The sequence below is a fragment of the Patagioenas fasciata genome, chromosome 8, assembly GCF_037038585.1.
Source record: "Patagioenas fasciata isolate bPatFas1 chromosome 8, bPatFas1.hap1, whole genome shotgun sequence".
Lineage (NCBI taxonomy): Eukaryota > Metazoa > Chordata > Aves > Columbiformes > Columbidae > Patagioenas > Patagioenas fasciata.
The window spans coordinates 8,966,797-8,988,395 of record NC_092527.1 but is presented as its reverse complement, the minus strand read 5'-3'; the positions used below and the strand labels follow the sequence as shown (position 1 = coordinate 8,988,395).

Here is a 21,599-nt window from a genome sequence, read left to right as displayed (position 1 = left end):
CTGCGCATGTGCGGCTACCGCGGCCCCCGGCAGGCGCGCGCATGTGCCGGTGGCTGCCCCGCCCAGGCTGAGGAGCGCGGCGTGGCTATCGCGAGATTTGCGCGGCCGGGACGCCGACTTGCCCGTCTCGGTTGCGTAGGTTGTGAGCCCGCCGGCGGGTTGCAGGCGAGAAGGAGCTTCTTCTCCGGCAGAAGCTCCTGCTGGGACGCGTCGAGGGGTGTGTGAGGGTCTTCTGGTGAGTGGAGAGGGAAGAGTGGGCTGAGGGAGCCTCGGCCGAGTCGCCTACGGGCAGGCTGACCGTCACAGCGGGAGCTGCGGCCCTGAAGCCGGTGCTGGGGCCGGCGCCCGCCTGCGGGAGCCGAGGGCAATGGCGCTGCTGGAGGAGGGTGGGGGGAGGGGGCAGCGCGGCGCTGCTCCGCGGAGCCTCGTTCCCGTGCGCGGCCGCCATTTTGAGTGGTGGAGCTGAGGGCGGCGGCGGCCACAGGAGAGCGGTGTGTGGCGGCCGGGCGCTGCGGGGGGGGGCTGAAGTTGCGCGAGTGGAGGCCGGGCGGCTCCTCCGAGGCGGAGAGGTGGCAGCGGGGCGCGGTGGGGAGCCGGGCGGCAGCGGGGACGCGGGAGTGGGCGGCCCTGGGGAGGCGCGGTAAATGGCGCCGGGGAGCGGGCAGCGGGTCAGGGCCGCGATGTCGCCGGCGTCGTGGCTTGGGAGGAGGGTCACGCCGCGCCTGATAGAGGTGGCGGTAACCGTTCACTTGTTGTTGCGGCTCGGCGACCGCGCGGCCTTTTGTGGGGCGCTCCCGGCGCAGCCCCCTCCATTCACACCCCTGCCCCCCCCCGGCTGAGGGCGGTGCGCGCGCACCTGCCAACGCGCGGGAGCCGGAGCGCCGGCGCGAGCCGCCCCCGCAGCGCGGGCCTGGCGGCCCCGTCCCCGCCGCGGTGCCGGTGCGGGCCCGGCCGCTGCACCCCGGGCGTCCCGGCGTGTCCCGGGGCATTGTTTGGCATTCAAGGTAACGCAGCGGCGGTGTCTCCCGAAGGTGGGGGGAAAGAATAAAACCAAACAAAAAAAAAAATGAGCCTGGCGCTTTGTTTGCAGACAAAGAAAGGGCTTGTGTTTACACGCAGGAACTGTTGCGTGGTTCCTAACTCTTCTTCAACTGTCATGCTTAAAAAAAAGAAACAAAAAACCCCAAACACTAAACAACCCACAAAACTTAGAGGACGGATGTTAATTGTATTCTAAGTAAATAACGAGCTTTCTATGCCATGCCTGCCCACGTGCTGCCTGCTCTGCCTGCCGTGTCCCTGTCACTTCGGTGGCTTGGGGTGCGTGTGCTGCAGATGCAAGAAGTACTGCTTTAAATACATAACAGAAATAAAGCTCGTTATCCACAGTACCAGTTACCTGAAGAAAAACTACCAAATTGCCTTTGAGGGGAGTGACTTATGCATAGATGGGATCTCAACGTTTTTGCCTTTTGTTGTTGGGTTTTTTTTTTGGTTTTGTAGGGTTTGATTTGAATAAAAGATGGACTGGACTGGAAAACATAACGGGCCAAATGATACAACCAATGATGGAACAGTGGTACGACTTCGAGGCCTGCCATTTGGCTGCAGCAAAGAAGAGATTGTTCAGTTTTTCCAAGGTACCTCTAGTAGAGTCGAAGTATAGTGACTACTTTTGTATCTTTTACATGATGTTTTGCATATTTTAATTTGTAATAGTTGTTAGTGGGGTGGGTGGGAAGGATTGTATTAAATTAGCTTAAGTAAGAATTATACCCTTTAAATGAAGTACGAATAACCGTAGATGTAGTAAAACACAGTATGTGTCTAATTCTGTCGAGGTGCTAAACATATTACACATATTGGGATAACCTGAATGTTAGCATTTGGATCAGATAAATTGCTTGATGGGTAGCTCTCTTTTTTTCATGTAACATAGAGGGGTGTATTGTTGCATAGTTTATAAACAGAAAAGAAATATGGCTAAATCCATAAATGTTTAATGAAAGATCATTGGCTTGTATTGTTGGGAGATGGGGGAAACAAGGTGGTTTTCTTTTTTTGTTGTTCTTGTTTAGATATGCTTTAAGTATTTGCTACAGATGGGAATGTTTCAGCCTTTAACACTGTTCCCCTTGATGGGGTTATTTGTCCTTGGGTTAAAGGGTTGGAAATCGTGCCAAATGGGATAACATTGACGCTGGACTACCAGGGGAGAAGCACAGGGGAGGCCTTCGTGCAGTTTGCTTCAAAGGAGATAGCAGAAAATGCTCTGGGGAAACACAAGGAAAGAATAGGGCACAGGTGGGGATGGAGAGTTTGGGCTGGTGTTAAATCTTTATTTTTGGGGGTTGTGGGTCAGTAATGCTTTTGGGGGGGTTGGGGACCATTATATGGAACTGGGTGTTTTTAAGAATTTTTCTAATGGATCCTAAGTTAACTTGGGAAATGCAGTAGATTTGGGGGGTGGGGGAGACAGTATTGCTCTGGGTAGTTTGCTAAACTCAGAAAATTGTTTTGATCGTTCTTGTGTAGGGTAATTTGTGATAAATGCTACTATAGCTAGATGTTGTTTTTCAACAGTATGTTTCTCATACTTGAAAGACAAATGCTTAATTTGTACAGCCAGAATTATCACATAGTAATTTTTACCACTGTAAAGTGTTTCGGATTTTTTTTTTAATACACTTAAGATTCTTACAGTTTTGAGGAGAAACTTAAGTTCTATGGTATGTCTAGTCACTTCTATTGGATTGTTCATTTAGATCTAGAAAACGTAGTGTGGCCTTTTATAATATTCAGACAGCTTATGCATGTATTCTTATTGGTACCTTGAAAATCCTCTTTTATTAGATATATTGAAATCTTCAAAAGTAGTAAGAGCGAAATCAGAGGATTCTCTGACATGCCAAGAAGAATGATGGGACAACAACGACCTGGACCATATGATAGACCATTAGGAGGAAGAGGGGGTTATTATGGAGCTGGGCGTGGAAGTATGTATGACAGAATGCGTCGAGGAGGTGGTGGATATGACGGTGGTATGTTTATCTAATGAATGGAGGTTCTGTTGTCAGTGTCATGTTTCTGACATTTTAGTCAAGAAATACAGAAATGGCAGTAGCTGCAGTACCTGTTAGGTTTGACACACTTCTCTCAAAATTTTTTTTACTTGTAATGTGTCAAAAAATGTGGCTTATTTAAGATTAATGGAAATAATAAGGAAACTGTATATTCAGCAGAATTTGATTTCTCACTTGCATGTTTTAGTCTTTTTATTACATAAAAGGAAATTTGCATTTGCATTCTATTCAGAAATCCAGGTCTAACAGTCTGTAGAGGCTGTTGAGAAACTTCTGGGTGCCACAGACTGAAAAATTGACTTTTGTGCATTGCTCTGTCAATTTTGAGTGGTAATATAATCATTCTGTCCTTTCTCTCTATTGGCACAGGATATGGTGGCTTTGATGATTACGGTGGCTATAACAACTATGGCTATGGAAATGATGGCTATGATGACAGAATGAGGGATGGCAGAGGTAACAATTTTTTTTTTTTTCATAGTTTGTTTAAAAATATTTTCTTATTATTTGACTTGTAAGACACAGTATTTCCAAGACAGAAATAATAGTTATCTTCACTAGGTTATTTGTAAAGGATGAAGATTGTTTAAAAGGGGGTGGGGCGAGAATTAGGGAATCTTGGGAAAAGGTAGATGCATTGCTTAAGTTATCTTCTGGTTAAATGTTTGGGTTGGTACATGGGAAGTATGAACATTGTACATTCAGTATAAAGTCCATGCTTTCAGAAGAAAGGTAGTAATGACTTTTCTGGCTGTTCACAGTGGACTAAGAGGTGCATGGTTTTGTTTTGGGTTTTTTAACAGGCATGGGAGGACATGGCTATGGTGGAGCTGGAGATACAGGGTCGGGTTTCCATGGTGGCGGTCATTTTGTTCACATGAGAGGACTGCCCTTTCGAGCAACAGAAAATGATATTGCTAATGTAAGTACAGTGGGAAAAGGGGCTTTCTAGTGCCAAGAGTTGGCTTGTTCTTATCTCTCCTATTCCAAACTCTGTTAAAGTTCTCAAGTGATTGTTAGCTCTGGTATATCTGCAAACTCAAGTCACAGCCCTTTATGTGAGTTTGACAAAGTTTAGTAGTAAACGAGGTTTTATAAAGGTAATGTCTGAGGTAAGACTACTGAAGAAGTCAGCCAAACTGTATTTAACATTAATCTCCATACTCTCTGCATTTTCATTTCCATAAAAGTTGCATTGGAGAGAGAATGGTTGTTGCAATCAGTATCCTCATTTACGGCTTTCTGAAGTTTACCTGAAGAACAACAATAGCAGATGTGAAGCTTTGTTGTGGTTTGTATATTTGTATGTTGATCTGAGACTTAATTGAGGAAGGACACGGTGGGAAGACTGTAGGGAGTTGTGTTCAGTTAGAGGGGATGGTATCCGTTACTCGTAAGAGATCAGGGTGGCAGATAAATGCACATCTACAAGATTTTGACACTACATTCTTGTGTCATTATAGATGAGTTTGTAGGAGAAAAAGTGTTTCTGGGATATAAGGCCTGGATTAAACACAGCCTCTCATCAGTTTGTTTTCTTAAGTCTAAAGACTGAGAACAAGGGCCAGACTACAGGCTTTGATTCGGAGTGTTATTGCAAATTGATGAGTAGTATGTGAATAGTATATCAGGGGTTTGTTTGCACAAGCTGCTTGGGAAGAAGGCTGTTGGTCAGAAATACCACTGGATCTTGAAGTTCTGTAGCTAGGAAGACAGTCATCTTTTTTTGAATTCCATTAAAATGTCCCTGCTTTGAGAAATGTATTTGTCTCTGCTTCTTCAAAACCAAAGTAATTTTTTTCCTTTTCCAGGATGGCATCATATAAGAACTTGTTATTTACAGTGAAATGTGTTGGCAGGAATTTTTGTTTGTACCTTTGCTTTTAAAGAAAGCTCTGTAAGCTCTGGAGCTGGAGCTCTTCAAGTTCTGTAATAATAATAACAGATTTTAAGTGTAGATTGATGTAGTGTTGAAGGTCCATTATTACGAAGTAATACTTTCGAAATTAGTCATTACATTTATGTGGTAGGATGAGATGAAATTAATGTGGTGCTCTGCTAACTACAGGGATGAAAAAAAAGTACCTGCTTGAATTCTGCATTAATGTGACTTTGTTGTTGTTTTTATTAGTTTTTCTCACCATTGAACCCTATAAGAGTTCACATTGATATTGGAGCAGATGGAAGAGCCACAGGAGAGGCAGATGTGGAATTTGTAACACATGAGGATGCAGTAGCTGCCATGTCTAAGGATAAAAATCACATGCGTGAGTATAGTGTTGCCTCGCAGCTTTCATTGGCCAGGCTTTAGCAGGGTATATAAGGGTAACCTGCATGTAAGGGTTTAGACTGCATTTAACTTAAGTTGTTGTGCAGTAAATACACAAATCAGATTAAGACTTTTTGCTGTTTATCGCATTTCGAACTCACTTTTTGTGGGCTTCTGTTAGTTGTAAGGTGGGGGTTTTGGCTTTGTAGCTCTTTGTTTCTGGTTTCTGAAACAAAATACAAAAGCTTTTTTTTGTTTCCTACAGAACATCGATATATTGAGCTATTCCTGAATTCAACTGCTGGAGGTGGTTCTGGCATGGGAGGCTATGGCAGAGATGGAATGGGTATGCATCAGCCCCAGACTGAGCTGACGCTTTGCCATGTCTGGCGAGTTCCCATCTTGTAACAATGCACTTTCTGCTTTTCAGATCAAGGTTATGGCTCGGTTGGTAGAATGGGAATGGGCAGCAATTACAGCGGCGGATATGGAACTCCCGATGGCTTGGGCGGATACAGTAAGTAAACATTCTGTTTTATACTCTTTTTGTGGAAGTATTGCTGATGTCTGTCTTGGACAAATGATAGGGAAAGGGCGGTGGGCTTTGTGCTGGGAGGAGGGGGAGGTGGTTTAATTGAAACTGTAAATCACTTGGGGTTTTCTGCATTTTGCTACTGCACCAAATGCTTGTTTACAAGAATAGTGTTATTTTAGTATAAGTTAAGTCATCTTCAATTGTTCCATATTACCCATCACATTTTTTCTTTTTTCAAGGTATGTATGCGTGACCTTGTGTCAATTGTTTGCAGGTCGTGGCAGTGGAAATAGTGGAGGATACTATGGGCAAGGCAGTATGGGTGGAGGAGGATGGCGTGGGATGTATTGAAGGATATAGCCTTGCTTCTGCAAAACATCTGGAAGAAACAGTCTCTGGTCTACTAGACTTTCTTACAAAATTTAATTTCTTTTGTATTTTAAGAACTTTATAATGACTGAAGGAATGTGTTTTCACAATATTATTTGGTAAGCAACAGATTGTGATGGGAAAATCTGTTTTCTGTAGGTTTTATTTGTTGCATACTCTGACTTTAAATAAATTTTTATATTCAAACCACTGATGTTGATACTTTTTATACTAGTTACTCCTAAGGATGTATTACATATTCAAGACTACAGTCGGTTTAAGATGTTGTACTATGGTTCAATAAAGGTGGTTGTACTGTAACTCCTATGAACACTGATTCAGTTCTATGTAATCTTGGTGTAGTGAAAGAGTTTGAAAAATTCACTTGTTTAAGGGAAAAAAGGTAGATGAATAGAGTAGTTTATTGGGTAACAAATATTTCCCAAACCCTTTTGCTAAGTTGTATGTAACAATTTCCAACGTGGCGTACAGTCATGGAGGCTGAAAGTCGTGGTTGCAGCTTTCTGCCTTGTGCTGCCAGAGTCCATCATCTTCAAATGCACAACTGCCTCAAGGAGCAGTGCCTAAGGTTTGTGCCTCCACCAAGCCAAAACGTTTATTTCCACGCTTTGCTCTAGAGCTCTTGATCCTGCATTTCGCACATGTAACTTGCAAAGCAAGCTAAAACTCTAGCACAGCTTTTGGCGAACATGAAATAGGTGAAGTACTAGTTCATTTGAAGCTAGCAACATAGTGTTGTTTTCACAAACACTACTCTTGGGAAGAGTGGGGAATTTGGAAGAAAGATTTTCTTTCATGAAACTTATATTTAAACATGATTCAGCCTTTGCTTGTACAGAGCTGATTCATCTGTCATTTGTTCAAAACTTGACAAGTCACGGTATGGATGAGCTCATTACAAGCAAAGTATTTCTAAAATCTAAGCCAAATACTTGTTAAATAATACAACCCAAACATGTCGATAAAACTTATTGTGCATTTGTGACATGTAAGATAAGTAACAAACTATTGTTTGAAGACACTTAACGTTACCTGATGTGTAATGAAAGGTATTTATTCTTCTGAGCCAGTGTGACTTCCTAAATTAACTGCTTTGTCCTCAATGCCTCCCTTAAAATGTCAAATGTGATCTTGGGTATTGAAAGTCTGTCACCTGTTTTGCTAGTACTGTGTTATATATGTAATAAATGTCTTCTTGTGGGAGAGGCGAATGGAGTTTATTTCACTAGAGAGCGTGTTCTTGTGTCACAGTGACTGGAAGTAAGAGCTGAAAGGGTAGCTGGCAGGAGAAGCTTTCCCAGTGCTGAGTGTTCCAGGCTAGGAAGGGGAGGGAAGATGAGGAGGTTGTAATACAGGTGATATACAGAGCTTAGTTTTAACCTGGTGCTCTGAAAAACCAGTGGGCTCTGAAGTCTGTTGCTGAGAAAGCTTATGTGTTTTGTACAACTGTGATGACAAAGGTCAGAACAAGAGTTAATCCAGTTGCAGGAAAAAAACCTTACAGTGAGGTAGAGGACATGTACATTTAACAGAAGGATGTTTTTTTCTATCAGCATAGCAGGCAGCTGTAAAATACTATAAGCTCTGTACCGCCTGCGCACTCGGGCGGATGTTGTGTTCAGGAAGGAACACAAACACCTGTGTAACACCCACCTTTTCAGAGCAGGCTGGGAGTTCTGCTTCCAGCTACTTTGTGTGACCAAGCAACCTGCAAAAAGTGCACTGCAGAGTGAAATTCCATGTACAGGACAGCGATGCCCATCAGCTTGTACTGTCCCTGCACAGTGATGAGCAGCATCCAGCACTGAACCTTGCAAGTCACTTAAGTGGTGTTTAAACTGAAGAGGAATTATTTATGAGGAGAAACCTATGAAAAAAAATCACCCATTCAGTGAGGAAGTTGTAGATTCAATCACGGTACACAAAGTTACACTTTAGTCTTTGCTGTGAAGAGTGCAAGGAGTTGACGTGCATATTTGCCGGCCGAGAATGCTGGAAGCAAATGGCGGTGTGCAGAGGGGCTGTGTGTCCCCCCTGCTTGCCGAAATACAAAAATTCAGTAAGTGAACCACAGTGAACCGCCACCTTTGCAAGGACCAGCCCTGGGCAGGGGGGAAGGAGGCGGAGCACGTTTTTCTCTACTTGCTAATGCCCCCAGTATTAAGTCAGAAGCCATTTCCTAAGAAGAATATAAACAAAGGTACGAAATAATGTAAAAAATTGGCCCATGCAAATGGGGCGGTGCAGAGAAGACTGCAGTTCAGTAATAGATACTTATCCATTGCATCGCTGTGTCATGGAAATGCACTATATGCTTATTATTTCTAAACACTGCCTATTTTAAAATTAACTTCACCTGTGTAATTTTTGAAAAGCCACTCATTAAAGCAGTCCAGCTTAGCATCATCTATAGACCAGATCAAACCCTGGGGGCTCTGGGCCTGCCCCACACAGGGCCCACCTGAACGTGTACCCAGGAGGTGCACCAGCAGCGCTTGGGTTGGCGTGTCCTTAGGGGGGTACCTCCCTGCTCCCCAAAATATGTAAAGACTTTCTAAAGAACTTGTCCAAGTAATCTCAAAATTCTCAAAATATTTAAAATAATGTGACATTACTCCCATAATTAAGTTCCAGATCAATTAAATTTATTTTTTCCAAAAGCTATTTACAGATTTACAAGTATTTGTTCTGTATTTTACAAAAAGTTACATTAGGTAATTTTAAAAACATTTTTCTTTACAAAAGCTCTGTAAGCAACTACATTGAGGTGTTAAAAAGAACAGCTGCATTAGCTGTTAGAATATTAACTGAATGCCTATCCTAGAAAGACAAAGCTAAGCTAGACCAAGTGCAAGAACTGTTAAATGACGTGTTTCAAAGCCTCCCTTCTCCTGGTAGTAAGAATACTCCGAGCCTGTGGCTGAAGGAACTACTGGGCTGACAATTCTGCTGAGCACAGCGCGAGTGGCTCAAGTGAAGGGGCTACATCGGTTCCAGCGCAGTGACACAGCAGTGAGGACAATTTATCAATGTATTTGTATTTGCTGATGGGAAGAACAAGGATTTATGTGCCAGCTCAAGTTCCCATCAGCGTGAAGGGTGGTCAGAGCCAAACTTGCTCAGAAGTGCTCTGGAAAAAGATGAAGTTTAGGAACAAACTCTGAAAGTCTGAGAAAGATGATGACAAAATAAGGAAGAACCTTCCTGTCCAATATGGAAATATTTAATTGATTCCCAATATTTAACCCTGGTCTGTCTCGGTGGCAGACTCACCCTGCTTCTTGGGCTCTGCAGGGACTATGTGCACAAGCATGAAAGCAACATTCACCTGAAGATAATGCAAAGATATTTGTTTGAGGTTACAGACAATCTAAGGCAAAAATTTCGTGATGGACACTTCTCTTTAAACAGAAACACAGATATGTCAAATTAATAGTTAATTTTAATAAATAATTCAGCAAAATGCCCTTTTCTTCACCCAGTGCTGAGAGGCAGTTTGTCTGACAAAATCTCCCTGTACACCTGTGACTACAGAGTTCTCACTGCAATGTTCTCAGATGTATCTTGTCTTGATAATTGAGGGGAAGTAAACAAATATGGTATTTGGCAGTAACTTACTGGACCACTGCATCCATTGTGTTACTTTAAAATACAATTTAAAACTAGTTGACCTTCACAACAGCACCGCACAGGCACATTCTGCAGCAGAATTAGGTTGGACTTGTTGCAGACCAGCCTGTAAAAGCAGGGAAGTGTATCATCCTTTTCCAGATCATTGTTACAACTAAGATACTCATCAAATACATATTAACATCGAGTCTCCTCTATAAACTGCCCTGCTTCCTCCAAAGGAGCCTCCGAGCCGATTGCTAGACTGACACTGTCACCGCTGGTTTTAACGTTCATTTTCCGCATTTGGGTCCCATTTTCTCTATTTCTTTCAAGAGGATGCAGACAAATAATGGCACCTTGAAAATGCAACTCTAAACTGCTTACCTGGAATTCTAGAAATACTGCTGTACATTCTTTAGTTGTTTGGTGGTTTTTTGTGTTTTTGTGTTTACAGGATTAGCTAAATACCAAAAGGTAATAACTATCTTGTAAAGGAATCTTATGGCACGTTAGAAGAGCACCTCTGTATAAGTATTGCATGGCAGGAATCGCAGACCCGAACAGGCTTTGGTGAGGAAGGCAGAGGCAGTTCATTGTCAGAACACGCATTACAGAAGATCTCTCCACAGTTTCTACAATGATGCTAAAAAATAGAAAGAAGATTGGAGGGAAAAAGGAAAAAAAATTATAATGGAAATATATTTGCTAATTGGATCCTAATAAAAAATATACGTGGAGCAGTCAGAAATGTGATTCCTTCTACTTCTTTTGTCTGAGCACGGAATGAGATTTCAAAAGATAATTCATTTAAATCCTAATCTATGATGCAATCCTAGACAGACCACGGTCTGTCTAGGACCACATACATATAGATATAATTAAAAAAAATATATATATATTTATGCTTTTCAGATTTTGTTCAATCCCTGGATTAAGAACACACTCTGCTCTAGAAGAATGTAATACAAGCAATGATATTCAAGACAGCAGATGAGGTGAGGTGGACTGCGAACTGGCTGAAGGAAAGAAGCCAGAGAGTCGTGGTCAATGGGGCAGAGTCCAGTTGGAGGCCTGGATCTAGTGGAGTGCCTCGGGGTCAGTACTGGGGCCTGTATTATTCAATATATTCATCAATGATTTGGATGAGGAAATAGAGTGACTGTCAGCAAGTTTGCTGATGAGACCAAGCTGGGAGGAGTGGCTGACACTGGAAGCTGTGCTGCCATCCAGAGACCTGAACAGGCTGGAGAGTTGGGTGGGGAAAAATTTAATGAAATAGAACAAGGGAAAGTGCAGAGTCTTGAATCTGGGTAGGAATAACCCCAGGTTCCAGTATAAGTCGGGGAATGACCTATTAGAGAGCAGTGTAGGGAAAGGGACCTGGGGGTCCTGGTGGACAACAGGATGACCATGAGCCAGCACTGGGCCCTTGTGGTCAAGAGGGCCAATGGCATCCTGGGGTCGATTAGAAGGGGGTGGTTAGTAGGTCGAGAGAGGTTCTCCTTCCCCTCTATTCTGCCCTGGTGAGACCCCATCTGGAATATTGTGTCCAGTTCTGGGCCCCTCAGTTCCAGAAGGACAGGGAACTTCTGGAGAGAGCCCAGTGCAGGGCAACAGAGATGATTAAGGGAGTGGAGCATCTCCTGTGTAAGGAAAGGTTGAGGGAGCTGGGTCTCTTTAGTTTGGAGTAGACTGAGGGGTGACCTCATTAATGTTTACAAATATATAGTGTCACGAGGATGGAGCCAGGCTCTTCTTGGTGACAACCAATGGTAGGACAAGGGGTAATGGGTTCAAACTGGAACACAAGAGGTTCCACTTAAATATGAGAAGAAACTTCTTCTCAGTGAGGGTGGCAGAGCCTGGCCCAGGCTGCCCAGGGAGGTTGTGGAGTCTCCTTCTCTGCAGACATTCAAACCCGCCTGGACACCTTCCTGTGGAACCTCAGCTGGGTGTTCCTGCTCCATGGGGGGATTGCACTGGATGAGCTTTCCAGGGCCCTTCCAACCCCTGACATTCTGGGATTCTGTGATTCTGTCAGGTAGCTAATTGAAATTTAACAAAATGGTAAAATAAAAATTCCTGCACACATTAATAAAGCATGGAAATTAACATCACATTTTACTTTAAAATGACAATAAACTCATTATTTCTTAGTCTACTGTATAAAAAATGCCGTAAAAATACTTCTATGTGTCAAATTTTAATAGTGCCAGAGCTGACAAGCATTGGAGATGATGATTCCACAAAGTAGGTTGAATAATTTTAGGTATGTTCCTTTGTGGCACTTCACCAAAAAGCGGTGTTTCTTTTGAAATTAGGGTCCAGCTGCACTGTCCATATCAAAGAACTAGAAAGACATCTCAAAAATAACTATGGATCCATCTGAGCGCTGACATTTCATACCACTCCTCTAAGATAATTAATGTTTTTCTCATAATACATGTAAACAAGTTGGAAGAAATTTCATGGAAGTTTTACCTTCCTTTTGGAAAGAGAAAATTCCTTTTCACATAACCTGCAATGTGTGGCCTCTTTGTCCTTCAGCCAAACCTGGCCCTGGAGAAAAAAAAAATTATTATAAATATATGTGTCTGATGAAGTTAAGATTTGAGTTTCACTGGACAAGACAAATAATTAACAGTACATTTACTGCCTCAATTGCTTCATGTCCTGAGACCAGTATAGAGTCACAAAGACACTCTGACATTACAGATCATATTTTATCAGCCTTGGTGCTCCAGGTTTACTTAATTCCTAAGACAACCAAATATTTATTGATCGCTGAGAGGTAGTAAATAATGTAAGCGCAGCTGGCTACATATTCTGTCCCAGATAAACTATGTAAAATATGGAAGGGTGCACCATTGCACGAGAAGTGTCAAAATCCACAGTTGTACATCAAACAAGAAAAATCAAAAGCAACTGAGGATCTTTTTTCTGCGAGGTTAATGGGAGTCTCTGGTTCTCTCCCATTGGGGGAAGTCAGACAGTGAGTCTCTTCTGACTAGCCACTGTTGGAGAGAAATTGTTTCATGCTTCTAAAGTATTTCAAAGGGAACGGTAAAAAAAGAAGTTTCTCTTTCCTCCAAATACTACCAACCTGTAATGCTTTGTTCGCTTCTTTTATATCTTCTATCTTCAGCTTTGATCTAAAGAATAAGATAACACATTTTCAAACACCTATATTGTCATTTTCCATCTAAGAACTTCAAAAGTTGTAGGTACTTGAAAAATTATAAGCAAAGTACTCTGTGCTTTTAGTTGAGTATTTTATATTACAGCAGAATTCAGGAGATGCAATCAGTCAATACCAGGCCCTGCAGTACTAAGCGCTACATGAGAAGCTCTCCCCAGAGAGCTCAGAATGGCTGTACATGTAAGTGGAGTGATTTGGATAAGAGAAATTAGTACCCCACCAGCCAAAAATAAACAGACCTGACCTAACTAGACATATTTCTTTGTGATAACGGGCTAGGTATTATTATCATGCACAGTCCAATTCACATGACCACCATCCTGTTATTTTTCTTAATTCAAGTTTACATTACAAAAATAATCATCATCATAAATAATGAAATTACTCGCTCAGCTTGGATGCCAGTTCTTGGAGAGCAGCTTCTTGGTCTTGACATATCCTTTTCAGTTGTTTGTTCTTTTCCTGAAGTTTAAGGAACTCCTTAAAACAAAACAAAAAACAAATCAAGAAAAACCCCAATTATTCTCAAAATCATCTTTGCCCACTGCCTAGAAAACTGCTACTATGCAAAGCTGATCTCACTGAGAAAGCCCAATGAATGAATGATCTATCCCACTCCCTATTAAGATTCCCAAATCCAACATGACCCACAACAACTCAGGATTAAACTCTCTTAGTCCCCAAGAGACGAAGCATTTTTGCTTCTGCAGTCCTCTCCAGGAGGCAAATGAAAAGGACTGACTGCAGACCCCAGTCTCAGTAGCCAGCCACGTACAGCCAGGCAGGGAGAAGCTGAAGGACTTTCTGGCCTACAATGAGACAACAGAGTCTTCAATGCAACTGAGAATGGAAATCAAGGATTTCAGTTTTCCTTACTCAAAGCACTGGGTTCTGATCTGAGGACTAAATGGGAAGTAAAAAAAAACCTTTTTCTTAGTCTATTTCTGAGAATACATCAATCTAATCTTCCTTATCTACCTGCAGGAATACTTAAAAATACCATGTCTAAACCCACAATTAACTTCGCAATCTATTTCTAAATTACTAGTTAAGTTTTACTACACAACTTACTTTTTTAAGGTTAATTATTTCTTGGGTCTCCAGCCTCAGATGAGATACAGTTTCCTTTTCCTTTTGAAGATCTTCCTCTAAGGTTTGCCGCCACTCTTTTTCTATCTTCAAATCTGTTTCCAGTTGAAGCCTACAATATGCAAAACAAACAAACAAAAAGTAATATCATTTTTTAAAAAACAAACAAACAAAAAAAGAGTTTATTTCTGGGTGCAATACACTATTATCATAATAAACAAATGATCAACCTACACGTTTTCAAAAACAGAAATAAGGTGTCATTACCGTAATATTTTAGACATCGGTGTAATAAATAAAACAAAACACTGTCACTTAGAAAATGCTTTTAAAAACAAGTGTATTTAAAGGACCAAGAATATGGCATGATTTTGAAGAGCTGATCCTTCTAATAAATGAGCAAGTTTAGATTAACCATAAAACTTTGAAGTCTTTTAAAAACACGCATAAGACCAGGGTCTCCTTAACTTTCCATAGCTTGTTTCTGAAATCAACCAACCATCCACACTGCGACTGGGGACGCAGACAATGATCTCTGGTGCTCATAGAAGTTATTTAATATTATCTCCTCAGATGCGAATCTTCTATTTTCAACTAAGGCTTACGGCATTTTGAAACGAACTGCAAATAAAGGAGGAAGGACTCTAAATTACTATTTTTATTGAGCTTCCTACATAGCTGAGGTTTAACGTACAGAGGGATCTAAATTCTATTCGTTTAACTAATGTACAATTAAGAGAATTAGGGCTACTCCGATGGAAGATGCACTTTAGCTGGAATTTCACTATCAGTTTCATGGGAGAGTTGGTGTTTAGGATGTCGGGGAGAACCAAAGGATGCAAGCACACTGCTCAACCTTCTACATCTAAATTGTGCCAACACAATAAAAGAGGAAAAAATCTGAGAGTAGTCATGCAAGGTTTTTTGGTGGAAAACCCGTATCCACATTTACTTACCCTGTTTTAAAACCACAACCATTTTTAAAGGAAAGACTTACATTTTGGGACACTACCTCAGCATTTGGCCTGGAAAAGATCAGAAGGTTTCAGAATTGCAGAATTCTAAAGCTGGGGTCTGAACTGTTCTTTTGCCAAAATCTGTAAAGATGACTGTGGCAGTGAAGCGAACATTTGTCATGGGATTTAAACAAGTTTATTAACGTTCAGAGATGTAAGAGAGGCAGGGTGGGCTAATCACTGGATTGGAAATCACTAATTTTTAAGCCCAAATCCTTATTGTGCCACAGATTCACACTGTCTTAAATAATTTACTTGTTATCTTTCCAAACAAGGAGAACACCTGCCCTTCCAGGGAGCTTTTTACATCACATATTTCTTCAAATCAGTACCAAAGGATTTAACAGGAAAAAGATTAGCGGGTTGGCTTTTGTATTACTTTTTCATATTTATGATTCCAGTGGATTTTTATTTTTTTCTTTCCTGCACAGTGGTATGTTAAACCACTCCTACCTTACTCATAAGCCTGATCAATTAAACTATTCTTATGCCATTTCTGTTGAAGTTTATACTACTATGTACTTGTACTACATACATTCCTTGGAACGGCATATTTTCTTCCACCTTGCCAGTACCTAACATGAAGGTCTTTCGTATTTACATTCTGTTCAAAGCCATTCATCAACAACAAGCCTGTTTTAAGCCATGGGACATATTGCCATGTAGAATGTTTACTGGTGTATATTTTTCCAAATAGGAAAGACATACTTACAGCTGTTTCTCCTTCTGGGAGAATTCTTTCTGCAGACTTTCAGATTTATTCACGTATTCCTGTTTAAGTTTCTCATCCTCGGCCTCAGCTTCCATTTGAGCCTTCTCTGCTTGCTGCAATCTGGTGTAATTCAAATCAACTTTGGGTAAAACTGAAGCTAGAACTAGGGCGTAGAGGGTGAAGAAGACAAACAAAAGAAAAATGGGGAAATAGAAACACTTCTAAATAAAAACAAAGTCCGGGGGAAACTCACAAACTCAAACGAGAAATCCATACAATGCCTAGAGAACTAGCTCCTGGTTTTCATACAGTAAGAGGGTAATCACTGTAAGTAATCATTGGTTTATTTTATGCTCATGAATAACAGATGCCAGAGCACGATGATACATATTTTAGAAGTGAAGCATATATCTTCATGGTTTTTTTCGCCTTTAGCATATGGTCATGTGTTATTTTTGGAAGCTTTTTTTACCTCCCAAATAAATCCCATAAAAGTACTTGGCTTGTACTAATCACCTATTAAGACAAGGCAGAGCATGTGTTGTGCAAAAGCAGCTCAAGACAATTCAGGCATAAGGCTGAGTACAAAGCACTGCAATCAGACAGCAAAAAAACTACACTAGCCTAATACAACACGACACACCCTGACAGGTCCCACTATATTTATAGAACTACCTCAACTACATCGTATTATTAAATAAATTTAAATAATCTGTAGTAAAAATAATGCATTCTTGCACTGGTTAAAATAGCTCCATACTATAGATAAAATAAATAAAACTGATTAATCAAGAAATGAGGGGTAGGTTTTTCACTTAAGCTTTCCTTTCTGAATTCCAGGGGTTTGTTTCTGCTTGTTTCTGATTCCCCTTGGAATCCATTAGCTCACTGTGGTTCCCCTCTGCTTGGTCACCTCTTCAGCTCAAACTAAGATGGATGTAATGTAAGAAAAGTAGAGGTATTAAAATAGAACTCATGCAGTATCGCGGCTACACCTGTCTGGGTGAAAAGGCAGGAGAGTAAAAGGGCCTGTGAAGGTTCCACCTGTTGCACCGTGTTTAACAAAACTGTTTGAAGGGCCTCTCAGGTGAGTGGTGGGAGAAACCTGTGATACCCTCTGTGCTTGGTTTCTCCCTTCCAAAAAATAAATGAAGTCAGCAATATGTCTACACTTGTGCTTCCCCTGATGAAGTTGCAGCAGCACGAGTTTCCAAAAGCTGCCAGTAAACAAGTGAAAAAAGACTGGAATTAAACTGTCTTATAAAGTGTGCACTATCTCGTTCAGCTACACCAGTTGTTTCAAGAATGTTCCCAGTGACATTTGTGATGCTGCTGCACAAAGGGCCAAAACACGTATGGAAAGGAGAATACTGGGAAAAAGCAGGGTCAGTTCACAGGGCAGGAGCAGCTGAATGAAGCTACACAAGGCAGTAACACCAAAAGCAAGTTAAAACCCTTCCTAAATCACAAATCAAACTGCAGTGCAGTTTGTACAGCCAAGGTAGAAAGGGAGTTTGCTGGCCAAGAACCCTGCTGGCCAAGCCAAGCTCCAGCGCCAAGGCCACCGCACTGCTCCAACTCCCACCAGTGCTGAGCAGGACCCAGTTTGCAGCAAGATCTGGGATTCAGATGACACTAAGCAGACACTTGTTGGCAGAGATGACCCTGAGCTGGTCACCCGTCTCTGCTATGGCCTGTCTCTTGTTGTAGTCAGTGCTCCTGGTTTGGCTTTTCTTTGAGGATGGGAGATACTTTTGTTTTCTAGTAGCCAGCACATGTTAAAGGCTCTTTCTGATTCCAGACCAAGGAATAATAAAGTAATATAGAATGATGGACTAGAAACCCTTTCTGCATGATTGCATCCTGCCCTTTGCAAACACATTCCCTTCTGCCCAAAGACCCTCAGATTCTTTTCCCAGTCAACTCCCCCTCTGCACTTCAGAGCAAACACTGGGAAGCGTGTCAAGGGCTAAAACTCCAATTTCTGCGGTGCAGGCAAGCGGCAGCTCAAGCAGAAACAGGAGGTGGAACAATCTCCTGACGATGGGCAGAGGGAGGTAGAAGGAGTTGGGCAAAGCCACAGGTTGGGATTACAGCACAGACACGGTCAAGGCGAGACCCCTGGCAGGCGAACAAGTCAGACCAGCTCAGGATCCAGGCCCTAAACGTAAATCCAGTTTGTGACGACAGATCCGCTGTGCACACTGCAGTGAACGGTTCCAGGCAGGAGTCCCCGCTGCAGGATCTTCTACAACGCACTGCCTGTCCTGCCCGGAGACCCATCCAAATGCCTTTTAACTCCGGGAAAATATTTTACCCCGCGTCACATCAGTAAAATGGAATTGTGCTTTAGCTGGTTTATCCCCAAACCCTCTAATTCTTCCACTGTTCATACTGAGCATACATGCTGACACTACCCTCTTTTTAAATATATCGTTAACAGTGCTAGTTACAACTAAAAAGCCAACAAGGAACATGCTTTTGGGATAAATACAGCCTAAAGGTGAAAGAAATAAGCAGGGGGAAAGGGAAATATTAGTCAGAAGGGCTACCTTTAAAACCTATTAGGGCCATCAACAATAGAAAAAAATCACTAATTAGAAACAGATGTCAAAAAAATGTACAGCCAAAGTAAAGATAGCTAACCTTTTAAAATGAACTTGGTTTGACAATTAAGAAGTGATTACATAGCATGAGAAAACTAGCTTACATTTGCTTAATAATAGTGCAATAGTTTAATTTTTTTTTCTCTTTTTTCTTTGTTTTAAGAGCAGTAAAGTGAGATCAGAGGTGACGTTCTTTCAGAAAACAAAACAGAACCCAGCTATGATCAGTTACAGTGCAGGATTTCTAATACCACTTTATACTTGAAGTTGTAATTTTAAAATTCTGAAGTTGTATTTTATCAGTAATTATTTAAACACAACAGATCTGGAGGAGCTTTCAGAATGATATATCTTTGACAAGCTTATACTGGTGCTGAGCTTCATTGCTGGTACATTTGAAGAATGACATTGCAATAGTCCTAGTTTGAGTTAACAGATCTTTGTCACTTCATGAATGCAGTGGACAAAAATCAAAGACAGATGAAGGCAGCAAAATAGTAAAAACAAAAATTGGGATAAAGGATAAAAAGAAAAAGAAAAAAGAGGGAAAAAAAGGATGTCAATAAAAGAATACTCATGTCTAATTTTTTTAATACATAACCATGTTTTTCATAATCAGATTTAAACGAAAAAAGACATGTCAAACACCAACATGACAGGGATTATGGATATGTTATATTTTACAATTTAAAAGATCAATGTTGCATATAGATCACTAAATTAAAACATATGAATCACATTTTAATACCATGTAATACATGCGGTCTAACCATAATGTAAATTTATATACCAAAATTTTAGTCTTTTACTTTTCAACCGTTTAGTGTGAAAACTCATTAAGTCATTTAAAATAATGGTACTTCCAAAGCACCAGGCAAACACAGCAGTGATCCATGAAGGCATTAAATGTTTATATGAAGCACATGCTTAAGTATAAGCAAGATTAATGCTTTGGTTTCTATTGCATTTCATTCAGGTGGGAAAAAAAAAAACCAACAGAAGAGGCAATAATGAATCAGAATTTTGAAACAGCTGAAAGAACAACTTTTGATATCAGCACAAAAACTGAGGACTGTGAGAAAGATGGTGGAGGAAGAAAACTGAAAGATTAAGTTTGTATATAAAATAAGTGTATTTGTTAAAAAAAAAAAAAAAAATAACAACCAACCAAACAGCAAAGCACTAGTTAAAGTTTCAGGAAGGTTCTTTTTAAATTTTCTAGTTGAAAGCTACATTTCAGTGGCAACTGTGTAGGAACATGGTAAAATATAAGGGAATGGAGACATGAATGAGGAAAAGCAAAGATGGGCCTGTACCTTTGCTCTAGTTGTTTCATAGTTGCATTGATTTGATTGGTCTTATCCTCTAATCGACCAATTATTTCATTCTTTTCTTTCATAGCATCTTCAGAAACCTGTGCAATAAAAAAGGTTAAACTGAAGTAGGTATATATTACACTGTTACCTCATGGGTTTTTTTTCCTTCAATATCTGAAGTGGAAAATGTTGAAATGGCTTCAGGTTTTGCTTCTTTTTAACCATTCTCATCTAAAAAAATATACTTGACGGTACTTAAAATTTTGTGCCTAGCAAACTCATAGTTTTGTAATTTGCAGGTGGAGATTTTATTTAATAAGCATGTATTTCACATTTTGGTTTCCTTTCCTAGTCAATCATTTTGCAAGTCAACTTCAATTCACTGATCATCTTTTTAAGTAGCCTGTTAGAACCTTAACAATAAAGTACTAAGCTGCTTAGTCCTGTAAATCGCTAAGGATCTCCAAGTCCTACCATACGCACCTAGAAATCTTTTAAGAATTTTACCAACACATTTCACAGTTTTGATTGCTTGCAGAGCTGTTACAACCGCAGCCTGAAGATCGAAATAAAAGGCAGAACATTATCCTTGCTACAGAGCTCAACACTATTGACTGGTCCCTGAATGGCAGAGACTGGGCACGATTTAACCAGTTTACTCTGCCCAGGAAGCAAGTCTGAATGTCATGAAGTGAAACTGGTGCTACCCACAGTCCCCAGAAGTACAGCTTTGCAAGAAAAACAAAACCCTACAGATCCTGACCTAATGAAGAACCTTCTCTTATAATTTTTCTTTCCAGCTCTATTTATATTCCTCTCCCTCTGGTCCAGTTTCCTCACATCTGCATGTGGAAAAGCAGCATTCTTTGTCCACCATCTTAATTATCTCTCCACTGCATCCTATTTTTTCCCCTCATTCTGCCACAGATTGGACTGGTTTCTTGTGCTGTTTTTAGTAATTTATTCCATAAATCAAATTTATGTTCTGCATAAATAATTCACTGCTAAACTTCCCTGGTGTTTGGTAATTTGTTAACTGCATGTTGGGTCTCCTGTGATCCATAATCTCCCAAAGAAGAATTGTGTGGTGCTAACAGATTTTCTTAATTTGCTAACAGATTAAAAAAAAAAACCAACACAAACAAAACCAACCCACCCTGTAATTAGCTTTTTCCATTTAATGCAACCTGGTTTTCCAAATGCCTTTCCTTACTTTGAAAGTTCAGATCTCCACTTTAACTCCTTACTACGTACTTATATTCTCAGGGTTGTTTTGTGCAACTCAGGCCAACAAGTGTCATTATCACTAGACACGGTATCACCCTCTCTATTCCACATAGCATGTTATTAGGCCATGATCTTACTCTTATGCTCTTTTTCCTTCTATAAACCCACTAAAGTTACACAACTGCCTTAAGAACTTCTTTGTGTGAAATCATGCTTGCATCAGTGATGTTCCAAAACGACAAGCTGACCTAAGAAGTGGAAAGAAACCTAAAATTAAGGAAACAACAGTATTTCACTAAACAAAATGGTAATGCACCTCTCTCACTTCAGGCCAAGTTGGTTTAACAGCTGATTGTTCCCTTACCTGCAGTTTTTGGTACATTTCCATGTTAATTGTTTTAACTTCATCAAGCTGCTGTCGAAGGCCTATGAGGGCATCCTGCTTCTCGTGGATGTCCTTCTCCAACAACTTCATGGCGAGTTCTATCTCGTGCTTCATACTAACTTGAACCACTAGCTCGTTCTCCATATCCTACAAAACACAA

General features: G+C 40.9%; 2 protein-coding genes across 8 annotated transcripts in view; one reads left to right on the top strand and one right to left on the bottom strand.

Annotated features, from left to right (window-relative positions):
• Positions 1–72: 72 nt before the first annotated feature.
• Positions 73–6,577, top strand: HNRNPH3 (heterogeneous nuclear ribonucleoprotein H3). Of its 5 annotated transcripts, none has more exons than XM_065843089.2 (10): positions 73–235; positions 1,504–1,640; positions 2,166–2,304; positions 2,854–2,996; positions 3,453–3,539; positions 3,887–4,005; positions 5,215–5,350; positions 5,618–5,698; positions 5,783–5,869; positions 6,162–6,577. In XM_065843089.2, exons 2-10 carry the CDS (start codon positions 1,523–1,525, stop codon positions 6,236–6,238), a joined length of 987 nt encoding a protein of 328 aa, XP_065699161.1. In that variant the 5' UTR covers positions 73–235; positions 1,504–1,522; the 3' UTR covers positions 6,239–6,577. The 5 variants fall into 5 exon arrangements, with proteins under 5 accessions (XP_065699161.1, XP_065699159.1, XP_065699162.1 ...); XM_065843087.2 differs by having other exon boundaries at positions 74–235; positions 2,854–3,041; XM_065843090.2 differs by having other exon boundaries at positions 74–235; positions 2,854–3,041; positions 6,127–6,577.
• Positions 6,578–8,900: 2,323 nt separating this feature from the next.
• Positions 8,901–21,599, bottom strand: part of RUFY2 (RUN and FYVE domain containing 2) — a 28,085-nt gene continuing 15,386 nt past the window's right edge. For 2 of the 3 annotated variants that reach the window (XM_071811653.1, XM_065843315.2), the window contains exons 11-18: positions 21,419–21,586; positions 19,828–19,925; positions 15,906–16,025; positions 14,160–14,289; positions 13,474–13,568; positions 12,993–13,041; positions 12,371–12,448; positions 8,901–10,532 (exon numbers count right to left, since the gene is read on the bottom strand). In XM_071811653.1, coding sequence (XP_071667754.1) covers positions 10,389–10,532; positions 12,371–12,448; positions 12,993–13,041; positions 13,474–13,568; positions 14,160–14,289; positions 15,906–16,025; positions 19,828–19,925; positions 21,419–21,586 — 882 coding nt within the window. In that variant the 3' untranslated portion in view covers positions 8,901–10,388. Of the gene's footprint in view, positions 10,533–12,370; positions 12,449–12,992; positions 13,042–13,473; positions 13,569–14,159; positions 14,290–15,905; positions 16,026–16,074; positions 18,958–19,827; positions 19,926–21,418; positions 21,587–21,599 lie in introns of those variants that run through there. The other variant, XM_065843317.2, reaches the window with a different exon arrangement.